This window comes from Notolepis coatsorum, assembly GCF_963971535.1.
Source record: "Notolepis coatsorum genome assembly, chromosome: 6".
Lineage (NCBI taxonomy): Eukaryota > Metazoa > Chordata > Actinopteri > Aulopiformes > Paralepididae > Notolepis > Notolepis coatsorum.
Genome location: NC_140170.1, coordinates 168,066,492 through 168,086,979, shown reverse-complemented (window position 1 = coordinate 168,086,979; position 20,488 = coordinate 168,066,492). Strand labels below are relative to the sequence as shown.

General features: G+C 44.2%; 1 protein-coding gene across 4 annotated transcripts in view; it reads left to right on the top strand.

Moving 5' to 3' along the window:
- Window positions 1–525: 525 nt before the first annotated feature.
- Window positions 526–20,488, top strand: part of eif4ba (eukaryotic translation initiation factor 4Ba) — a 67,795-nt gene continuing 47,832 nt past the window's right edge. For all 4 annotated transcript variants that reach the window (XM_084317582.1, XM_084317580.1, XM_084317581.1 and 1 more), the window contains exons 1-3: window positions 526–577; window positions 3,572–3,724; window positions 9,015–9,211. In XM_084317582.1, the coding sequence (XP_084173708.1) occupies window positions 565–577; window positions 3,572–3,724; window positions 9,015–9,211 (363 nt within the window). In that variant the 5' untranslated portion in view covers window positions 526–564. The remainder of the gene's footprint in view (window positions 578–3,571; window positions 3,725–9,014; window positions 9,212–20,488) is intronic.

The window sequence follows — 20,488 nt, the reverse complement described above, 5'->3', positions numbered from 1 at the left end:
TGTCACCCATGTAACTGAGAAGCCGTCGGTCTTGCTGAGTTTGTTATTTGAACCGAAGAGAATGGACTCTGTTTTGCACATGTGTAATGATATACTCATTACATGATATACATCATATACTCTGTCAGGATCTATGGGTTAACAGTACTGTATATTTGCATATCATATATGTCACAAATGTAACAGTACTAAATACCTGTATGTCATGTATGTCCCTATGCCATAAATGTCATGTATGTTGTGTATGTCATAAATGTCACTATGAATTGAAAATGGGGGACCCTGATGTAAACAAGACAAACGTCTTTCTCTGGTCTGCAATCCCTTAACAATTGTGTGTATTGAGCCGTACTGTATTGTACCCATTCTGCAATCTGTTAAATAAAGTTGTCATTCATTCATTCACTCGACAGCACTTATTTATGCAAATCACTGACTATTGAAATCGCACTGGGCTACAAGGGCAAGGAGGGAAGACGGGCTCGTGAACAGGGGGAGGCGCGCGCCCGATGATAAACTTCTGACGCCTTCATCCGGGCATTTGGTACAAACTCGCTCTCCATCATGGCGGCGTCAGGTGAGGTCTATGTGGCTGAACGGTCCGGGGCGGCGGGTGGATATTTCACAGGGTATTAGCTCAATGCGGCCCGGCGTAATGTGATTTGTGGCACGTTAAAACCTAGCCGCGTCATTCGGTGACATTGTCCTGTGTGTTAACGTTGTCTACGGCTTGTTTGTCGCCCGCTAAAGAGACGCAGCGCGGCCGAGAGGGAAGGGGATATATGCGCGAGGAGGCAGAGCCTTGTTGCACAATGTGAATATAATGTGTGTCGCCTCGCGTTCAGGGAGCTAAACGACTAGCACGCTGTCTGCGGGGGGAGGCGGGGGGGTCGCGCGTTTCATATTTTAATGACAGCACGGGGGGTATTGCGATGTTTTTATGAGCATGTTTGTGAAGTGTTGCCTTACTGCAACGAGACTAGCTATAATGCTAGTGGTAGTGGTGCGGGGGGGGGGAAGCGAGGAGCGCGTTCCTCTCTCTCTGCAGGAGAGGAGGGGCTCCTGCTCCCGCGAGGAACTCCCCACGTGCGCGTCTCCTGCCCGGGTCCCCTGGTTTCTCTCTCGGGTGTCTTCACGCCGAGAGACCCGCCGGGTGGTGATCATGTTGTGGGGGACAGCTGCTGATATATATACACCCCTTGAACAAGTCTCAGCCGAAACAACGGCTCCCCACACAGTCTTATAGCTGTTAGCCCAACACTCTTGGTTGTTGCGATGATGGCGCACTTGGTTCTGGCGGAGCCACGAGCACTAGGCCCTAAAACCTTTAAGCTAAGCAGCAGTCTGACTAAACCCGCATAACGACAACGGCCAGCTACTTAGCTGCTAGCAAGCCAACATAACCCGGATCGATATCTCTTTCTGTCTACTGACAAGCTATTTATCATCAGTGATGATGTCGGCTAACTCTCCATAACTGCACAGCGAGGCTGATGCCGGCTAGCTTGCTTGCTAACGTCAACCTCATCACATCACATGGGCTGTTGATGTGGACTGCCCGGTTTTTTCTTTGAATGAATGAATGACAACTTTATTTAACAGATTGCAGAATGGGTGCAACACAGTACGGCTCAATACACACAATTGTTAAAGGGGATGCAGACCAGAGAAAGACGTTTGTCTTGTGATGAATATGATTAATTGAAAATGGGGGACCCTGATGTAAACAAGATGAAAGTCTTTCTCTGGTCTGCATCCCCTTAACAATTGTATGTATTGAGCTGTACTGTACTGTACCCATTCTGCAATCTGTTAATAAACTTTTCAATCAATCAATTGTTTACATGATCAGGGTCCCCCATTTTCAATTCATAGTGAAACCCTCTTTAGTGATTGTCGGTGTTGGTGCCAGTAGTCAGAGCCCACCACGGCACACCTATTCATTGTAAACAGTGAGTGTGCATTATTATCTACCGTGGGTGAGTTTGTAAACAGTGTGTTGTGTAGCTCTGTGAGTACGTGTTGTGTGTGTGAGAGGTGAAGAAGAATGTCCTGACAGCTGGGGTTTTCACAATGAAGCTCGCAGCCTGCTTTTGTTGATCCCTGTCCCTCTCTCGGACCAAAACAAACCAAGCCTGCTCTTATCGGGAGAGCGTTTTTCAAGCCCCCGTAACTACTGTGTTCCCCATGGTGGGCGTGCAGGGCTGTGGGTTGTGCATCATGGCACACTTGGATCACTCTCAAGACGATCTGGCAGCCTCTGGACATTTAGCTGGGACACGTGTGCAGGCAGCGCCATGGGTCTGCCTGGTTTCGGGCTTGTTGACTGTCATTCTAACCAGCTTTAGGAAACATCTGCAATGCATACAGCACTCATGAATTCTGACTATGCAATTAGCTCGTAGCTAAATTCAGTTTTGACACAACTTTGGAACGTAACAGTTGCCACAAAGGTCCTATTTGTTTTTCAACAAGTTGATTCAGCTGGGCTAAAGTCTTGGGTGATGTGTGTCTGTGTATTTGACTCTCGGCAGCACATTGGCGGTTGCAAGGCCAAGACCACTCCCTTTTCAGAGTGGGTCAGTGGGTGCAGGGTAGCCTCGGCGCTTGTCTGGCCAGTGGCCACATGTATGGGCCACACATCCTCCATTACGGAAGGCAGACAGTGTTTTCCTTATCATAGCTTGCACAATGCAACCCCCTGCTCTTATCTGCTATGGCTGCTACCGTAGCCCCCCCCCCCCCCAAACACTGCAAATGGAGTGTTTGTCCACACAGACGCACATGTCCACATAAAGAGAGGCATGCACAAGCCCTTTCAAAATACTTTCTCTTGTGGTGTGTGTTGTGGTCAGAGAAAGGGGGATTGTGTGGGGGGGGGGGGGGGGGGGGGGTTCAAGGGGATCAGTGTTTGGTGGTTTTACCAGCTTGTTGTCACTAGTTATTTGTAATGTCCCATTGGGATTTCTGTCTTGGTTTGGTTATTGTAAGTTGGAATATAAGCCATTGAAGCCATTTTGGCCTGTAGCCATGACCTATAGTTTGACTCCTCAAATATTTGCTAAATGTCAGCCTCTTACATAAGGACCCTCTGCCCTGACATCTGCAGCTATCGCAAGCTAGCTCTGCCTGTCATCTGCAGCTATCCGGCCAAGCTAGCTCTGCCTGTCATCTGCAGCTATCCTAGTTCATGGTATCTATCTGCAGGCAGCTATCCCAAGCTAGCTCTACCCATGAAATCTGCAGCTCATGATATCTGCAGCTATCACAAGTTGGCTCTACCCATGAAATGCAGTTATCCCAAGCTAGCTCATGATATCAGCAGATATCACAAGCTAGCTCTACCTGTGAAATATGCAGCTATCGCAAGCTACCCAAGCCCCCCCTCCTTTACTTGTAAACAACTAGGTCTAAGCAAAGCCTTCCTTTTGGATTGAAGCCACATGAGTCTGGGATATTTAATAACTTCTTTAATGGCCATAAAGCCTTTATATATTAGAACACATATAGTCTGAGCTTCACTGACTCCTGGCCTGACATCTCTCTTCCTGCCTGTCCCCTCCCCCTCCAGCTAAGAAGAAGAACAAGAAGGGCAAGACCTTCACTCTCACTGACTTCCTGGCGGAAGACGGTGGGGGCAACAATAATAACCCTGCACCGCCTCCAAGCTACCCAGCCAAGTCCACCAGCTGGGCCGACGAGACTGACGACCTGGATGGAGATGGTGAACACACACACAGAAAATCCATGTTCATAAACGGAATCATCATTTACATTTAGTCATTTAGCTGGACGGTATGGTCTAAAATGTATATCACGGTATAATTTGAAGCATAGACGGTAACGGTATATATCACGGTATAATCGTTTTTGATAAAAATTTTTTTTTTTTTTTATATAATATATATATTATATAATTAGACTTGTACTTGTATTATCTGCGAGACATCGCCACCACGCAACAAGCTCCACGGTCTGTGTGTACTCTAGTAGCCTCCAGCTACGGCCAGGTTTCCCCGGAGCTGCACCTGGACCTATACTCAGTAGCCTCGAGCAGAGCTACGGCCAGGATTCTCCGGCGCTGCACCTGGACCCTATTATATTGGAATAACGTTAGCAAGCCCTCAGCTCGAATACGCATCGAATCAGTGTTATAAGACATTGATATCAGGAGCTATCCGGCTAAGCCGGATATATAACGTTAATACAACGCCTCAGTGAATTATTTAGTTCAATGGGACATTTCGTTTTGAACAGTGAACTAACTCGCGTTAACGTGAGCTAACGGCTAACAGGTAGCACACACACGTCTCTCTCTACTAGACTTTGTGGAGCGTTTGTTGATGTCAGGAGCTATCGGTAGCTGGCCGACTAGATACCGTTCGGTTAGACAATGCCTCATCATGTATTAAACTAAAAGTGAATAGTTGACTGGGTCATTTTGTAACGGTAGCTAAGCTAACGTTAGCTCAGGGAGACGCCGCCGACAGCTGAGCTCCCGTGTCCCGTCCCACTAGACTACTAGATCCGTGTTTACATGCGTGCGGTAGGGGCTGGCACGCCCACTGCGCGAAGCCTCCTAAATAACTTTTTCCAGTTCGCACATATCTATTATCTATGACTAATTCTATCTATTTTTAGGGGCAAATGCGAGTGAAATAGTCGCGCTGTGGTTACATGACGTCATTGGTATTTTAGAGCTGCACTACCGGTTTAGACGGTATAGTCAAAATCCATACCGTAGAGCAAATTCATACCGTTTATACCGTATACCGTTTATACCGTCCACCCCTACTTTTATCCAAAGCGACTTACAAGTTCATCATGATTTCTCGTGTGACGCATGTATGTTCACACGCACACACACACAGAAAATCCATGTCCTGAATACAGATGTTGAAAACCTAATCATGATTTCTGCCATGACACACACACACACTCTGGTCTCATTTGAATATGTATTTATGGCCGCATACTGTAAGGCATAGACATCATAAAAACAGTTGGATATGCAGAGAGACAATTTGCAACCAGGTTAGAGCATAACAACAACAACTTGTCAGACAGCATAATGAATATCCAAACTTCCAAAGCATATAAAATGCAACGTCTCTACCTCACTGAGCGACTGCCACACACACCACTGTGGAAATGGATATCTGTTTTAAAAAAAATTGGCAAGCTAATGTGGTTGACGAAGCCAAGTGACTGATGGCTAGGGTCTGTGTGCATCATGAGATGACAATTGCGCGTCATTGGAATTTAGATTATTTTCTACCTGGGCTGTGGTCTTAATCTATCTGCTCTCAAGGTACCGAAACGTGGTACCGAATGATCTAACGTGAATTGGTACTCTGTAGTATCAACGTAATTGACCTGTCTCAAACCCTGCCCCTTTTCTTGATCCTCCAATCACAACTGTCGCTTACCTCGGACAAACCAAGTTTGTCCGAGGTAAGCGACAGTTGTGATTGGAGGATCAAGAAAAGGGGCAGGGTTTTGAGACAGGTCCATTCGGTCGGTACCCTTAAAAGTACAGAGATCGGTACCCAACCCTACTGATGGCGCTAGCGAGGGGTAGAGGGAAGGGGAGAGGCTAAAACACTCTCAAATAATTGTACTTGTTAAACCCATAATGAAACTCGGGAACATTCAGCCAACACAGTGTTTCCCATACATGGGCTCTACTTGGGCGGCCCACCCAGGTAGATTAAGACCCACTCGGGTATATTAAGACCCATCCATCTGATGCAACTGTCTATACTTACCTGCACATAGGCCTTTACTACATCTATATCTATATCTGTACATATCCTACTCTTACTAGTTACGCTGCTGGCCAGTGTGACTACTACTACTACCATACTGTCCTTATACCTGTATGCACTGTACATATTATACTACAACTCTGTACATGCATCCGATTAGCACTACACTCATTGGTACTGATTTGTTTAATTACCTCTATATTGCTGTTGCACTTTACTGTTACATTTGCACTCTGGTTGGGTGCCACACAGGGAGAGACACAGGCAGAAGTGGTAATACACAAGGAAGGAAGGTAATGAACATGGAACATGGTTGGTAATAATAGTGATTGTATACATGGTCTATATATATATATATATATATAGAAGCACGCTGCACCAGTGTCCCTGCAGCGTTTACTCATAACTGTGTTTATTATTAAGAATTACACAGTTCTCAGTTCTCAAGTTCTAACATCTAAAATGTTACCTGGAGGTTGTGATGAAAAGTACTGACTTGTAGAAATGCGTCTAACATGCAAGTCACAGTAAACACCATCTAGCTGCTAACTAAGCCCCAAAACAGTTAAACTGACCCTGGAGCAGCTCACAGTGGAGCAGTCCTCTGGACCAGTTAAAACCGTTAAACTGGGCGGCTGGCTAGCGCAGTGGACTAAGCACTCACACACCGCAGAGACTCTGGGATCGAATCCAGCTGTCAGCGGTACCTCCGGCTTGGTCAGTCGTCCCTATTAACACAATTGGCAGTGTTAGCGGCTGGGAAGCCGGTGTGCTATGTCTCCTGGTGGTAGTAAACTGCGACTCCTACTGGTTGGTCGGGGCGCCTGTTCAGCAGGGAGGTGATCCGGGGGAAATGGTGTGAGCCTCCCACGCGTGATGTTCCTCCAGTGAAACTCCTCGCTGTCGGGTGAAAAGAAGCGGCTGGCGACTCCACATGTATCGTAGGAGGCATGTGGTAGTTCTACACCCCCCCCCCCCCCCCTCAGGGTTAAACTAACCCTGGAGCAGCTCACAGTGGAGCAGTCTTATGGGCGACTTTGCTTTCGTTCTTATTAGAGTTGATTTTGTGGGTATAGTTTGCTCTCCAGCTCCCAGCAGTGAGGAATGGGAGGGGCTGAGCCTCTCCCTCTGTCTCTCTGTACGTTCAATGATTTTAAGTAACCAGATGTTACACTATAAAAAATGTATGCGATAGTTGATGATAAATATTCTTTCTCTCTCCCCTTTACCCTTCTTTGGTCCCTTTCATCTAGCTAAATATTCCCTCTCTCTCTCTGATATAATATAATCAGTATCTTCCTTTTTATATATAATTATATGAAAAGTATAATAATCGTACCATTAAAATCTCATATCATTACATCACTAGCTCCATCATACACCACCCACCACCACCACCACAAGTACAGTCTCAACATTTGTACTGCAATGTCTCTAATCAAGTTGATTCAGATGATCCTTGGGGGGGGGGGGGGGGGGGGGACCCTGTAGCTAAATGAACATGTTTTGCATGTTCTAAGGTTAACATCGTTTGATGATGATTAAATGAAATTAAGAATTGATAAATGATGTTACCATGGTGGTCTATGAGAGGTGGATGCATATTTGATGAGCTATTCTCTCCCAAGGCCAGAAATCTCAAGTAAGGCTCAAAAACGTGTGCTGTCATCCGGCAGGGCGTCTGGAGCGTTGGCGATGAATGGGAAGGCTGATTTTTGTCGACCCACAAGAGTGTGGACGTTTTTCAGGATCAAAATGGGCTTTATTTTTATGCCTAAGTCAGCTGACGGAACATCTACTTGGCTGCCCAGTGTCACCTTTAACCGTCTGCCCCAATTTACTGTCTACGGAGCAGCTCCAGACTTTATACCTGATGACGTCACACCGTTGCGTCTTAGCACTCTTTAGATTTACGAGAGAATTGTTCCATGTTTATTACAGGCACAATGAGTAGTATTTTACTAAATACACTCGTACAAACTAGGGTTGCCGTGGTGATGTGAAATTTCCCATGACTAATGAGCTCATCATGACTGCGGACATTTTACAAAATGAGTCAATATCTGTAGATCGCTTACTTTGATCTTTAACATTATGCGGCTATGTTGATCAACTGTTTGTCCGTCTGAGTCTACTAGTATTTGTTGGACAAACGGAGTTGACATTATGTTCTAATTAAAAAAAATTAAAGTGACTAATTCCTTCTGTCAATTTTCTATCCGTTCATCAAGGTGTTAACAATATCTAATATTGGCTATAGAAATAAAATAAAATAAATTGCCAGCTAACGTTATCGATAGTTATATTGGATTTGATAGTTGCATTGAATTTGTACCATGAATTACAAAGATTAGCAGACAAAGTGAGAAAATATAAACATTTGTATGATTACTAATGTAGCGATTATAAAGGCGGCTGAGCCCCGGACCCATGCAGAACTGAGTCATGTCCTACTTGAACCGGGTCGCCCCTGGGAGACACAGACCCAAATGGCACTGTTTTCAAAGTTGCTTATTACAGGTTGTCAAAAAAAACGTTCCATCCAATCCTTTCCAAGAAAGTTGGTAATAAAAATAAATCCACATTTTCTGTTTATTATTCATGCCAATTGAAAAACCACAACTATTCCACTCATTGTTTCATCTCAAGTCCTCTTGCCGTCACGGATGTCATAACGCTAATGATTCCAAAATGATGCCTGACTCGTTTAGAATCTGCTTTATTTTTTTGTATATTGTTGCATGTTAAAGCATTACATCACGTGCAGTCGTCTAGGCATGGTCTAATTCTCATAACCCACGACGTCCATGCCGTGAAGTCACGGGACGAATACACCTACTGTTGCACCCCTAATAATATATATATATATATAGGGGTGTAACGGTACACAAAAACCACGTTTTTAAGTCAAGGTTCTGTACGGGTTTTCGGTACAGTGGGGGAAAGTTTGGCTTTCCATGTTCCACTCGGGTGATGTAGTGTGCAGTAACTAATTGTACTTGTAGGGCTGTCAACGAATATTCTATATTGAAATTAATAATAGACTTGTAAAAAATATTAGATTGTGAAAAAAAAAACAGCCTCCGGTGGGCAGTCGTTAGTGGTTAACATACCGTTGTATTCGTTTGGTACACTACACAGCCGTTCGGTACGGTACACACTGAAACGGTTCGGTTCGGTACGCATACGTGTACCTTTACACCCCTAATATGTGTTGTTTTCTTTTACTTTTCTCTGCTCCTTCAGTCTCCACTTCTTGGCACACCAATGAGGATGGTCCGTCTATCGACCGCTCGATCCTGCCCACAGCGCCGCGCTCGGCCCGCGAGCCCAACGTGGACCGCACACGCCTGCCCCGCAGCCCGCCCTACACGGCCTTCCTGGGCAACCTGCCCTACGATGTGTCGGAGGAATCCATAAAGGACTTCTTCCGCGGCCTGGCTGTGAGTGCCACGCCTTCATGCACACACGCAGTATGACATGCACCAACCTTTAAAGCATGCTAGCTTAGCACAAATGAATAACCCACTAGTCTAGCTTATAACTCCGGAAGAGGTGTTTTTGGCCAACAGCTAGGCTAGCTGGTTCATATCTGCTTCCATTAATTTGTGCTAAGCTAGGCTAGCTTGCAGCCGGTTAGTTTTCTACTGAACGCACGGAGAGGAAACTGGTATCTTATCTTCTTGTCTGACTCTGGAGAAGACGATAAGCGCATTTATCATATTGTTGCCGTGTTCCTTTTTAAGTTTGGCCTAAACCAAAGACATTTTCATTCAACTAATATATTGTGTATTTCCCAAATGTAGCACCTATTAAAGACAAAACATGTTTGTTAGTATTATTGTGGCGCCAAGAGATGAGCATAGAATTAGTTAATGTCTAATAACTAGGGATGCCCCGATCGATCGGTATCGGCCGATATTCACAAAAAAAGGGGAAGAGGGAGATAGGGGGGCGGGAAAGCTTCTGTTGGGGAAACAAAACCCACGCGTGAGGAAGCAGCAGTAGCACATACTCATTTACACACAACCTGGACCTCGCGGTGAAGCAGCAGTAGCACATACTCATTTTACACACAACCTGGACCTCGCGGTGAAGCAGCAGTAGCACATACTCATTTTACACACAACCTGGACCTCACGGGGAAGCAGTGGAGAGATATTATGCTCCGTGTCCCTCTCTCTATCTCTCTGTGCCAGTCACAGACTGTGTGGATGACTGTCACTCAAAGTGCTTATGGGCGGAGCCAGGCCAACACAGCCTGAAATCCAAAGGGAGAAAAATCTGGCTTTTGAGTACCGGTACTTTTTTAGAAATATAAAACAATGATTTTTTTTTTATTTTTTAAAGGGGACATGTGTTGCTATTCCTAGCACTATTTGGGCAACTTTACACAATTCCTGTGAATCTATTAAAGACATCTGTAAGTTTTTTTTTCAAAAAATGCATTGTTTTATATTTCTAATAAAGTACTCAAAACCATCATTTTTCAGCCTCAAGATTTCAAGCTGTTATGGCCTGGCTCCGCCCATAAGCACTTTGAGTGACAGTCAGTCCACACAGTCTGAGAGAGAGAGAGAGACCGTTATTGATAAGGCCCCTCCCTCTCTCTTCCTCTCTCTCGGGTGTGCCGCGCGGCAGCTTGTGGGGGGGGGGAGCGGCCTCCCTTCCTCCCTCTCTCTTCCCCTCCCTCACTCTCCCGTTAGGAGGTGTGTGCCACGCGGCAGGTTTCCCAACCCCCCTCCCCCCAAGTGCTCCCGAATGCTCTCTATCTCTCTCTCTCTCTCCCTCCATAGTGGATGTAGAGTATGAGGAAGTGGTTTCCACTCGCTGTGTACAGTCAGTCTAGGTAGATGGTGGGCGGGCATTAGCTACAACCACAGAGCCAATCACATCACTGTCTGCTACCCAGAGCCTGAGTAACGTCATTCAGGCCTTCAAATCAGGATGGCCTAATTTACTGGAGCAGGAAATTATCTGAGCTGAATCAGAGCAATCCGCCAATATGGTATTTAGACACTAAAACACATTGATACTAACTCCTATTACTATAATACAATGCTAGAGTCTGCTCCTCATCTTTGCTAGCTCCTCATAGAGGGGGGGATGGGAGGGGTTCTCCAGGATAGTGTCCAGCATCCTTCTCGCTCTCCTCCTCGCAGCCACCTCCAGATTGTCCAGTTAAACTACGGAGCTACCCCTTCCTCACCAGCTTGTCGAGTTGGTTCAGACCTGAATGTCAGAAAGCACTGAGCAATGTCTTGAATATGTTGGTGTAAGTTTTGGAATGTACTGTTGGTACGCCCGTCTGATCTTGTTGCATGTATGGTTAAGGATGAGGCCCAGTTAAAGAATATCTTTTGGATGTTGAGCTCACTACTTTGTATTTGTTGCTTCCATTCTAATGGCTTTAGATACATTTTAAGACCGTTTGAAGATAATTCAGCAATAGCCTCCGGTTGGTATGTGCGCTGCAAGAGTAGCAGTTTGCATCCGACACATTATGGCCAAAAGTTCTGCAAGGCACTACCAAACCCAGGAGACATGTTTCATAATGGACCGTTATTATTGCTCTGGTATAACATTGATCAGTGCATTTAGTCAAAATTGCTTTCTGTCCATAACGAGACTTCTTTCCAGTTCTGAGAGTGACGTGTTTTTGCCAGTGTTGTCCTGTTGCCGTTGGGCCTGGTTTACACCTAAATCTACAGTAGGAGGCTTGGTCGGGGCCAGTAAGCCACCCAGCCTGTTTGTATTCATGAACCATGAAGTTCCTGCTGCCTTTAGCCTTCATCTCATAGCTGGGAGGCAACTTTTGCAGCTTTAACGTTCTTCGTTCTTGTTGCGTCATATTTGGCGCTGGGCTTCCCAAATGTTTTTATTTGTATATTTTTTTAGGGATGTACGATAATTATCGGGTCGATAATTATCGGGCCGATATCAGCAATTATGACGTCATCCCGATAAACCCGATAAAAGTATTGATAGCTGAGATAAAAAATTAAAAAAATATTTCACACTCACAATATATGCTTACTTAGGATTTGACTTGATTCAACAACAAAGCAGTCGGGGCAATGGCAAGCCGAAAACGGTCGAAAATGTGGTTATTTGAAGTCTGGATTTTCTTTTTTTTTTTTACATTTTTAGAGACTAAAGTACCGAAAAAGGTATCGATTCACAGGTACCGGTACCGTATCGGTTCAAATGTGAACGGTACCCATCCCTACTGACAAAGCACAATACCTGTTGGTTTTTAGTTCACTCATTGTTCAGGGAAACTAGGGGTGCACCGATGTATCGGTCGGGTATCGGTATCGGCCGATAAGTGCCTTGTTGACTGCAATCGGCCTATCGGCCGATAAGCTCGAATGTGCCGATGGCAGTAGCCGATAAATATCCATCAATTTGTGTAGCGTCGAGACAAAAAAAAGTTCACTCGCGACCTACCTGCACAACGCCGCCCCCGGCCCACACACACACACACAAGCTACTGCATCAAAGTTACTACTTATGATTAACAAGGCATTCGTTTTGTGGCATTAACATTATATAGTTAGTGTTACACGTTCATAACATCAGCATATTATTTACCCGAATGTAGCAAGCGTTCATACTAGCTCAGTTCCTTCCGTTGCTCACAGAGCCCTGAGTTTTACCCATTCTGCAATCTGTTAATAACGTTTTCAATCAGACACATGTATAGAAAGGCTTTGTTTTATTATAACATTAGTTGCAGTAAAATCATCGTCAAGACAAAAAAAAACTTGCGACCTACCTGCACAACGCCGCCCCCGGCCCACACACACACACACAAGCTACTGCATCAAAGTTACTACTTATGATTAACAAGGCATTCGTTTTGTGGCATTAACATTATATAGTTAGTGTTACACGTTCATAACATCAGCATATTATTTACCCGAACGTAGCAAGCGTTCATACTAGCTCAGTTCCTTCCGTTGCTCACAGAGCCCTGAGTTTTACCCATTCTGCAATCTGTTAATAACATTTTCAATCAGACACATGTATAGAAAGGCTTTGTTTTATTATAACATTAGTTGCAGTAAAATCATTATGCCTCATTTAAGTCATCCTGCGGCGCTAAAAGCTAAACGTCGGCCGCGCCGTGTTGTTGTTCTAGAAAACCTCTCTCGTCAAAATCAATGGCGGACAAAAGCAGGAGTAAAAAATGCACCACGCTTGCCGATTGGTGGTAACGGCAGAGGCGGGTGCAAGCGGTGTGTGACGTAATTGGCAGAATCGACTGTCAATCAAAATGTCATTGGTTGAGACAATAGTATCTCGCTGCAGCCCAGCAGGTAGACCATGCTGGGAGAACTAGATCTAGCTGCAGCCCTGCAGAACATACTGGGAGAGAGATAGTGCTATTTCTTGATGTTTCCTTTTTTTAAGTAAGTAAAGAGGCCTATGTTCATATCGGTGAGCACAATTTGTAAGACAAATATACAGTAGTTTCATAAAAAAATAAAAAATATTACAAAAAAAAATATTTAAAAAAATATTTTGCCACAAATATCGGTATCGGCCGATTGTGTTAGTTGAACAATCGGTATCGGTGGCAAATGTTCATATCGGTGCATCCCTAAGGGAAACGCATTGTTTTTTTTTTTATCCACTTTTTCTCCCATTTTCTATTTTTCTCCCATCCCAATTTCGTATCGTCCAACTCAACCCTCCCCTGTCTCGAACGCTGTTTCTTGCCTCCCACAAGCCGGCTGCAATGTGGACGAAGCCATACATAGCACGAGTCCCCTCCGATACTCGAAGTAGCAGCCGTCGCATCTTTTCACCTGCACAGCGCGAACTTTCAGCGTCAGGGGTCTGCGCTTTGAAGGGGCGCCGCCCCCATCGCTTCTTGATTCTACTGCGCAGGCGCACCAACCGACCTGTAGGAGTCGCTGTCCACAACGTCCGATCCCCACCCCTCAGTTTTCCCTCCCCCTAATACTGCCAATTGTATTAGTACGGACGACCAGCCAAACTTTGGGGTATTATGTATGAAAAGGGCTACAATTCCTACAAAGTTCACCTGATGTAAAAACGGTTCCCCAGGTTATCTGTGGTGTCCGCTTTTGTGAAATCCATTTGTGGTGGGCTTGTCTGTTATTGTGGCCTGGCCGCTTAAATAGTTTGAAACCTTTATTTATTCTCAAAAGGAACATTGAGGTTTTACCCTCATTTGCAATGTTGTCGAGATTACATTCACAAACGAGTGGAAAGAGAAAAACAAAGATTAAATAAAAAACTTGCATACTGAGGTAGGGCGGTTTGTAAAGATGTGTTAAATTAAAAACAGTTACATACTGAGGTAGGCAGGTGTGTGATCATGTTTTAAATTAAAAAAAATAAACGGTTGCATACTGAGGTAGGGAGGTTTGTGAACAATATTTTATAAATTTAGAAACGTACATACTGTGGTAGGGAGGTTTGTGATCATATTTTTTTTATTGTCCATAGGGTAGTGAGTATTGTATTTTTTGTGAGTTGATCATTCCAGGAGTTGTCAGTAGCCACTTTTAGCTGTATCTGGGTCGTTCTGCCTGGAATACTGCAACACGTCAGTGACGTCACAAACATTGCGCGGCGTGTTGAAGCAAATGCTCTGACATTATTGGTGCTTTCCACAAATTACTCTGCAGCTGACAACATTTTGCAGTGTTGTGTTTTTTTTTTGTGGATCTCGGCCATAGTCCAGTAAGTAAACATAACGGTTATTGATAAAATGATCTGCTGGCACTACCACATTGGCTCACAGTCCTGGCCCTGGCATACTGCAGCATCGCTGCGTGAGCCTGACTGAAATACACTGTAGTTAGGAATGTAGTATCGTTTAGTGAGCCTGACTGAAATACACTGTAGTTAGGAATGTAGTATCGTTTAGTGTGCCTGACTGAAATACACTGTAGTTAGGAATGTAGTATCGTTTAGTGTGCCTGACTGAAATACACTGTAGTTAGGAATGTAGTATCGTTTAGTGTGCCTGACTGAAATTACACTGTAGTTAGGAATGTAGTATCGTTTAGTGAGCCTGACTGAAATACACTGTAGTTAGGAATGTAGTATCGTTTAGTGTGCCTGACTGAAATTACACTGTAGTTAGGAATGTAGTATCGTTTAGTGAGCCTGACTGAAATACACTGTAGTTAGGAATGTAGTATCGTTTAGTGAGCCTGACTGAAATTACACTGTAGTTAGGAATGTAGTATCGTTTAGTGTGCCTGACTGAAATTACACTGTAGTTAGGAATGTAGTATCGTTTAGTGAGCCTGACTGAAATACGCTGTAGTTGGGAATCACTGAGCGGATTGTTTTTAGATTCTTGGCGATTTAGGACTGGTTCCAATTTGTGACTGGTTCTTGGTACCCAACAGTAATACCTTGTCAGTTCATATTAATTAGAATTCATGGAGCTGCATGTTACAGAAGTCTCCTCCATCCTGTATTCATCCAGTATTATTTCTTATAGTGGGTGTGTTATTTTCTTAGGTTATATGTGATGGAGGCTGGTTTGGGTGCATTCGGTTTTTAGTGTTCAAGGCTGGTTAGGTTATTAGTAGGGTTGGGCACCGAGAACCGGTTCTAATAGGAACCGGTTCCTAACTTCCGGTTCCGGTTAATTAATACCCTAGTTACAGTACAGCAACCAAATTAAACTGTATCAAGTCAACTGACAATGTGAATAGTATAAAAAAGATTATTTTTTTTTAAATCTCCTGCGAATTGCACTGACCTGTTTTGACCTGCACCTCAGAAGAACCGAGAATCGTTTAGAACAGGAATCGAAATGGAGAATCGGAACCGGAATCGTTCAAATCCAAACGATGCCCAACCCTAGTTATTACAGGGCTGTACGTTAACTTTTTTGTGCACATAGCACTGGTGCTACAGAGGTTGATAGTTTTGTTGCACAGGCCAAAATCTTGTAGCACAAGTATAAAACGTGTTATATTTGTAACGGTCACAAATGTGCCTATTGTATTTGTGTTATTTAGTTGCAGTGCCATGTTTGGCTGTCATTTAGTATATCGCCATGTGTTATTATTACTATAATCTCATATGCTATTTTCAATTAATATCATAAACAACATAAGGAATATTAGCATAATTTTGAGTGGACTGAAGGAATGAGTTAGCGTTAATAGTTTTAAATGCAAATAATTTATTGAAACATAGAAGTGGGGTCGGTTGGGACACACACACACACAATGGGGGACCCTGATGTAAACAAGACAAACGTCTTTCTCTGGTCTGCATCCCCTTAACAATTGTGTGTATTGAGCCGTACTGTACTGTACCCATTCTGCAATCTGTTAAATAAAGTTTTCATTCATTCATTCACACACACTGTTTCAACTCACCACCCCTGCATCATATTGTAGTCTAGTCTGTCTTCAAACTTCCACTCTTCTCGAAACCTTTTTATATTTGAATATCAACATTATCTGTCCATCCTCAGTAATCCTCAGTTTACTATAATATACTCCTGTCCTGACTAGTGACTTCATCGTCTTTCCAAACGCACGCACGCACACACACAGGGAAGGGGAGCGCCTTTGCCTCTGATCAGGATTAGCTTGTTAGCTTATGCTAACGTTGTAGTGATTGTAATGGTACATAAACGCTAATTTCGGGCGATGTGCGCATAAAGGAATGGCGACGGTGCAAAGCATGTAGATGCATTTGACCCGTTGCGAGAAAAAAAAAACACCACAGGCTTATTTCGGGACGTGTAGGCACACTGCTGTGTTAACGCTGCTCTGCTTTCAGAAGCACGGACTGGGGCGGATATGACTCGTCGAGTTGTCAGTTTTTTCAAAATAAGAGTATCATATGAACCTGAGCGTCGCTAGCTGTCGGAGCCTAGTTATTATAGCTGGAGCTGCGCTTGGGCAGAAATGAGACCCGCTACAGAATTTTCAAAATAAGAGTATCTATATGAACCGAATCCCTATCGCACCAGTGCTACTGAAGTAAATCCATTCATCGCACAGACCGCTGTTGCTGTAGCACGTGCGATATATATGTCGCACTGTACAGCCCTGAATTAGTGGTGGAGGCTGGTTAGGTGCTTAGGTTATATGTGGTGGAGCCTGGAGGCTGGTTAGGTTATTAGTGGTGGACGCTGGCCAGGGTGCGTTAGATAAGCAGTAGAGAAGACTATACATGCCCCACAAGAAGCATCGTTAATGTTGTTGTGTGCATTTCTGGGAAATTCATTTTGTGATGGATTTGTCTGATATTGTGTTGGGCCCGCCACACATGAATCTTATGTATAGGACACACTGAAACACCCTCAAATTAAAGCTGCAGACCTGCAGTAGGCTGCCAGGGAACAAAATAAGTACCAGCCAACCGCCAATGGCTGGTAAAAAATCTGCCTGGCTGGTAGTTTTTAAAATCTACCAGCCAAATGGCTGGTAAGTCAAAAAGTTAAGTTTGTTCCCTGAGAGCAGAGCTACACAGCAGTGCACCTATTTTGCGAGCCGAAATAAGTCTGTTTTTTTTCTTCTCACAACGGGTCAAATGCATCTAACATGCATTGCATCGTCGCCATTCCTTTATGCCCACATCGCCCGAAATGAACGTTATGTTAGCGTAAGCTAACAAGCTAATCCTGATCAGCGGCAGAGCCATAGAGAACAGCAGACAGTGTGGACTGGGGAAAGGGAAATGGGGGGGAGGGGGGGCACTCTCCCTTTCTCTGTGTGTGTGCGTGCGTTTGGAAAGACGATGAAGTCACTAGTCAGGACTCAGGAGAGGAGTATATTGTAGTAAACTGAGGATTACTGAGGATGCACAGATAATGTTGATATTCAAATATAAAAAGGTTTTGAGAGGAGTGGAAGTTTGAAGACAGACTAGACTACAATATGATGCGGGGGTGGTGAGTTGAAACAGTGTGTGTGTCCCCGACCCCACTTCTATGTTTCAATAAATTTGCATTTAAAACTATTAACGCTGACTCATTCCTTCAGTCCACTAAAAATTATGCTAATATTCCTTATGTTGTTTATGATATTAATTGAAAATAGCATATGAGAGTATTGTATAGTAATAATAACACATGGCGATATACTAAAAAGCTATTTTTAATTTTTGGCTGGTAAAAAATCTGCCTGGCTGGTAGTTTTTAAAATCTACCAGCCAAATGGCTGGTAAGTCAAAAAGTTAAGTTTGTTCCCCGAGTAGGCAACTGAGAAATGAGTAAGAGTGAGTACCTGCCCAGCAGAAATGGAGCAAGCTCTGCATCACCTTTCAGGGCCAGGCAGCACAGCACAGGTTATCCATCCAGACTCCCAGAGGCGGCAGCACAATAAGAACACGCGTGTCTAATTCCCAGCCTCTGATCAGCAGGTGGTTCTGCATATTGTTTGTACTTTTTGTCGAGGAATGTGAGTGTGGTCTTAGTTCTCCGGTGTGACCCTGGGAACATGTCTGACTGGTGCGACCCTGGGAATGTATATCCATATGAGAATGTTCTTACACAGCAATATCAGTATCTCTGTTTGGCTCTAAATGTCATCTTGTAGGCAAAAATGGGTTTGAACCATTCGAATATCTATTATTGCCCATTACATCCAAATGAATTGCCTACACCAGCATACACGTATAATAATGTGTTCTCTCTCTCTCTCTCTCTCTCTCTCTCTCTCTCTCTCTCTCTCTCTCTCTCTCTCGGTGTGTGAGATTGGTGCTAGATTGAGAACGGGCTGAATGAAAGTCTACGGTAGGAATGGATAGGGCTGGGCGATGTGGCCAAAAACGTTATCGCGATAAAATTATTTTCATATAACTCGATATCGATAATTATCGTCGATATAATGTCTGTCAAGTTTAATTAACTTCTTATGCCCGGCGGCGAATGTCCGGCGGCGAATGTCCCGAGAGTCGAGTTGATGTCGTCATCAGTCCGCGCACATTAGCAGTTAGCCGACAAGCGGAGTATCTCATGACAATGTACTAAATATGACCCTAAAACACTCTCTTCCGCCCAATACATTGCAACGACGTCCACTGTATACCCCACACTACTATAAACGTGGCCTCAGAATTCACGCCACACACATACTCGACACGTAAATATATAAAATAGCGCCGTGCAAGCTAATTATCATAGCCAGCCTGTTGTTTCTAAGCGGAGTATTCCATGACAATGTACTAAATATGACCCTAAAACACTCTCTTCCGCCCAATACATTGCAACGACGTCCACTGTATACCCCACACTACTATAAACGTGGCCTCAGAATTCACGCCACACACCCACTCGGCACGTAAATATATAAAATAGCGCCGTGCAAGCTAAATAGCCTAGCCAGCCTTGAGTCCTACCTCCGGGTCTTCTTCCGCTGTCGGCCATCTCCTTCACTGATTGGTTGTTAGTGCGTGTGCTCATATCCAAGCTTGGAAAATCGATATATCGAAACTTTGCGACCACGTTTCATGTTTATTTCGAGGAAATAATTTATCGCGATAGTTATCGTTATCGTTTTATCGCCCAGCCCTAGGAATGGACATTCATACACAGCAAGCCATTAAGGTATTGTTGATTTATTGTCACGTTCTTCTCAAGGAATAGACCTACATTTAATTTTCACTCTTCAGGCTAAATTAAAGTGACGTTGCGTGTCTTGTCAGTCTATGCAGCGCATTCAGGCCACATGACGAGTCAATTTGACTATAGAATATTTGTTGACGATAACGCTTTTGCAGTTTGGTTTCAGAAGTGCAGTTTTGCCTACTAATGTCGTCATTGTTTACAGACTGAAAGGGTCTGTAGCCTAGTTACAGTGGCATCCAGCTTGCCTCTGATCATGTATACACAGGGGTGCAGTCGTAATATCAGAAGTGCCTGTACGTAGGCGGTTAGGTGGCCGAGCGGAGATTGCGTAGCTCCGGGGTTGTCGCCAGCTTGGCTGGCCGTCCGCACTAATACAATTGGCTGTATTAGAGGGTGGGAGAAGCTGGCGGGGTGGGTCCGGGTCGTTGTAAACAGCGACTCCTACAGTTCGGTCGGGGCGCCTGCTAAGCGCGGATAGGACTTGAGGGGGATAGTGTGATCCTCCCACACGCTACGCCCTCTCAATGAGAATCCGCGCTGCCAGGTGAAAAGAAGCGGTGATTGGCTGGACGTGTGTCGGAGGAAGCACGTGGTAGCCTCCACTCTCCCAGATGATCTGACTGGGGGGTAAGTGCGCAGCGACCAGGAAGGGACTGGGAATTGGCATACAACTAACATTGGGATGGGAGAAAATCGGAGGAAAATGGGGGGGGGAAAAGATTAAAAAAAAAGTGCCTGTACGCTGTTTAAATGACGCCACGTGCACTAGCGCTCCCGCGCTTGCGCATACATGTTCCCTTGCATGCGCACAGAACGGATGATTATGCATAAATAGTAGGAAACATGTTTGTATAGGAAATTAAATTACTAGTTTTAGTTTAGTTTTTGTAAATATTGCCTTGAAATATAGAAGCTGAAAAAGGTAGCAGGATGTAGCCTTCAATATATAAAGAAATTATATTGTCAACAGATATGGTTGAAAAACAAACAATGTTTTAAATGTAATTGTAGTTACAATTTCTTTAATTGAATGAACTTAAACTAGAAAAGTAAATGCAAACTAAATGAACAATGTAACTTGCAGTTTACAGGAGGACAGTTTCCTTCTGAAGCACAATTTAAGAAATGTCTCATC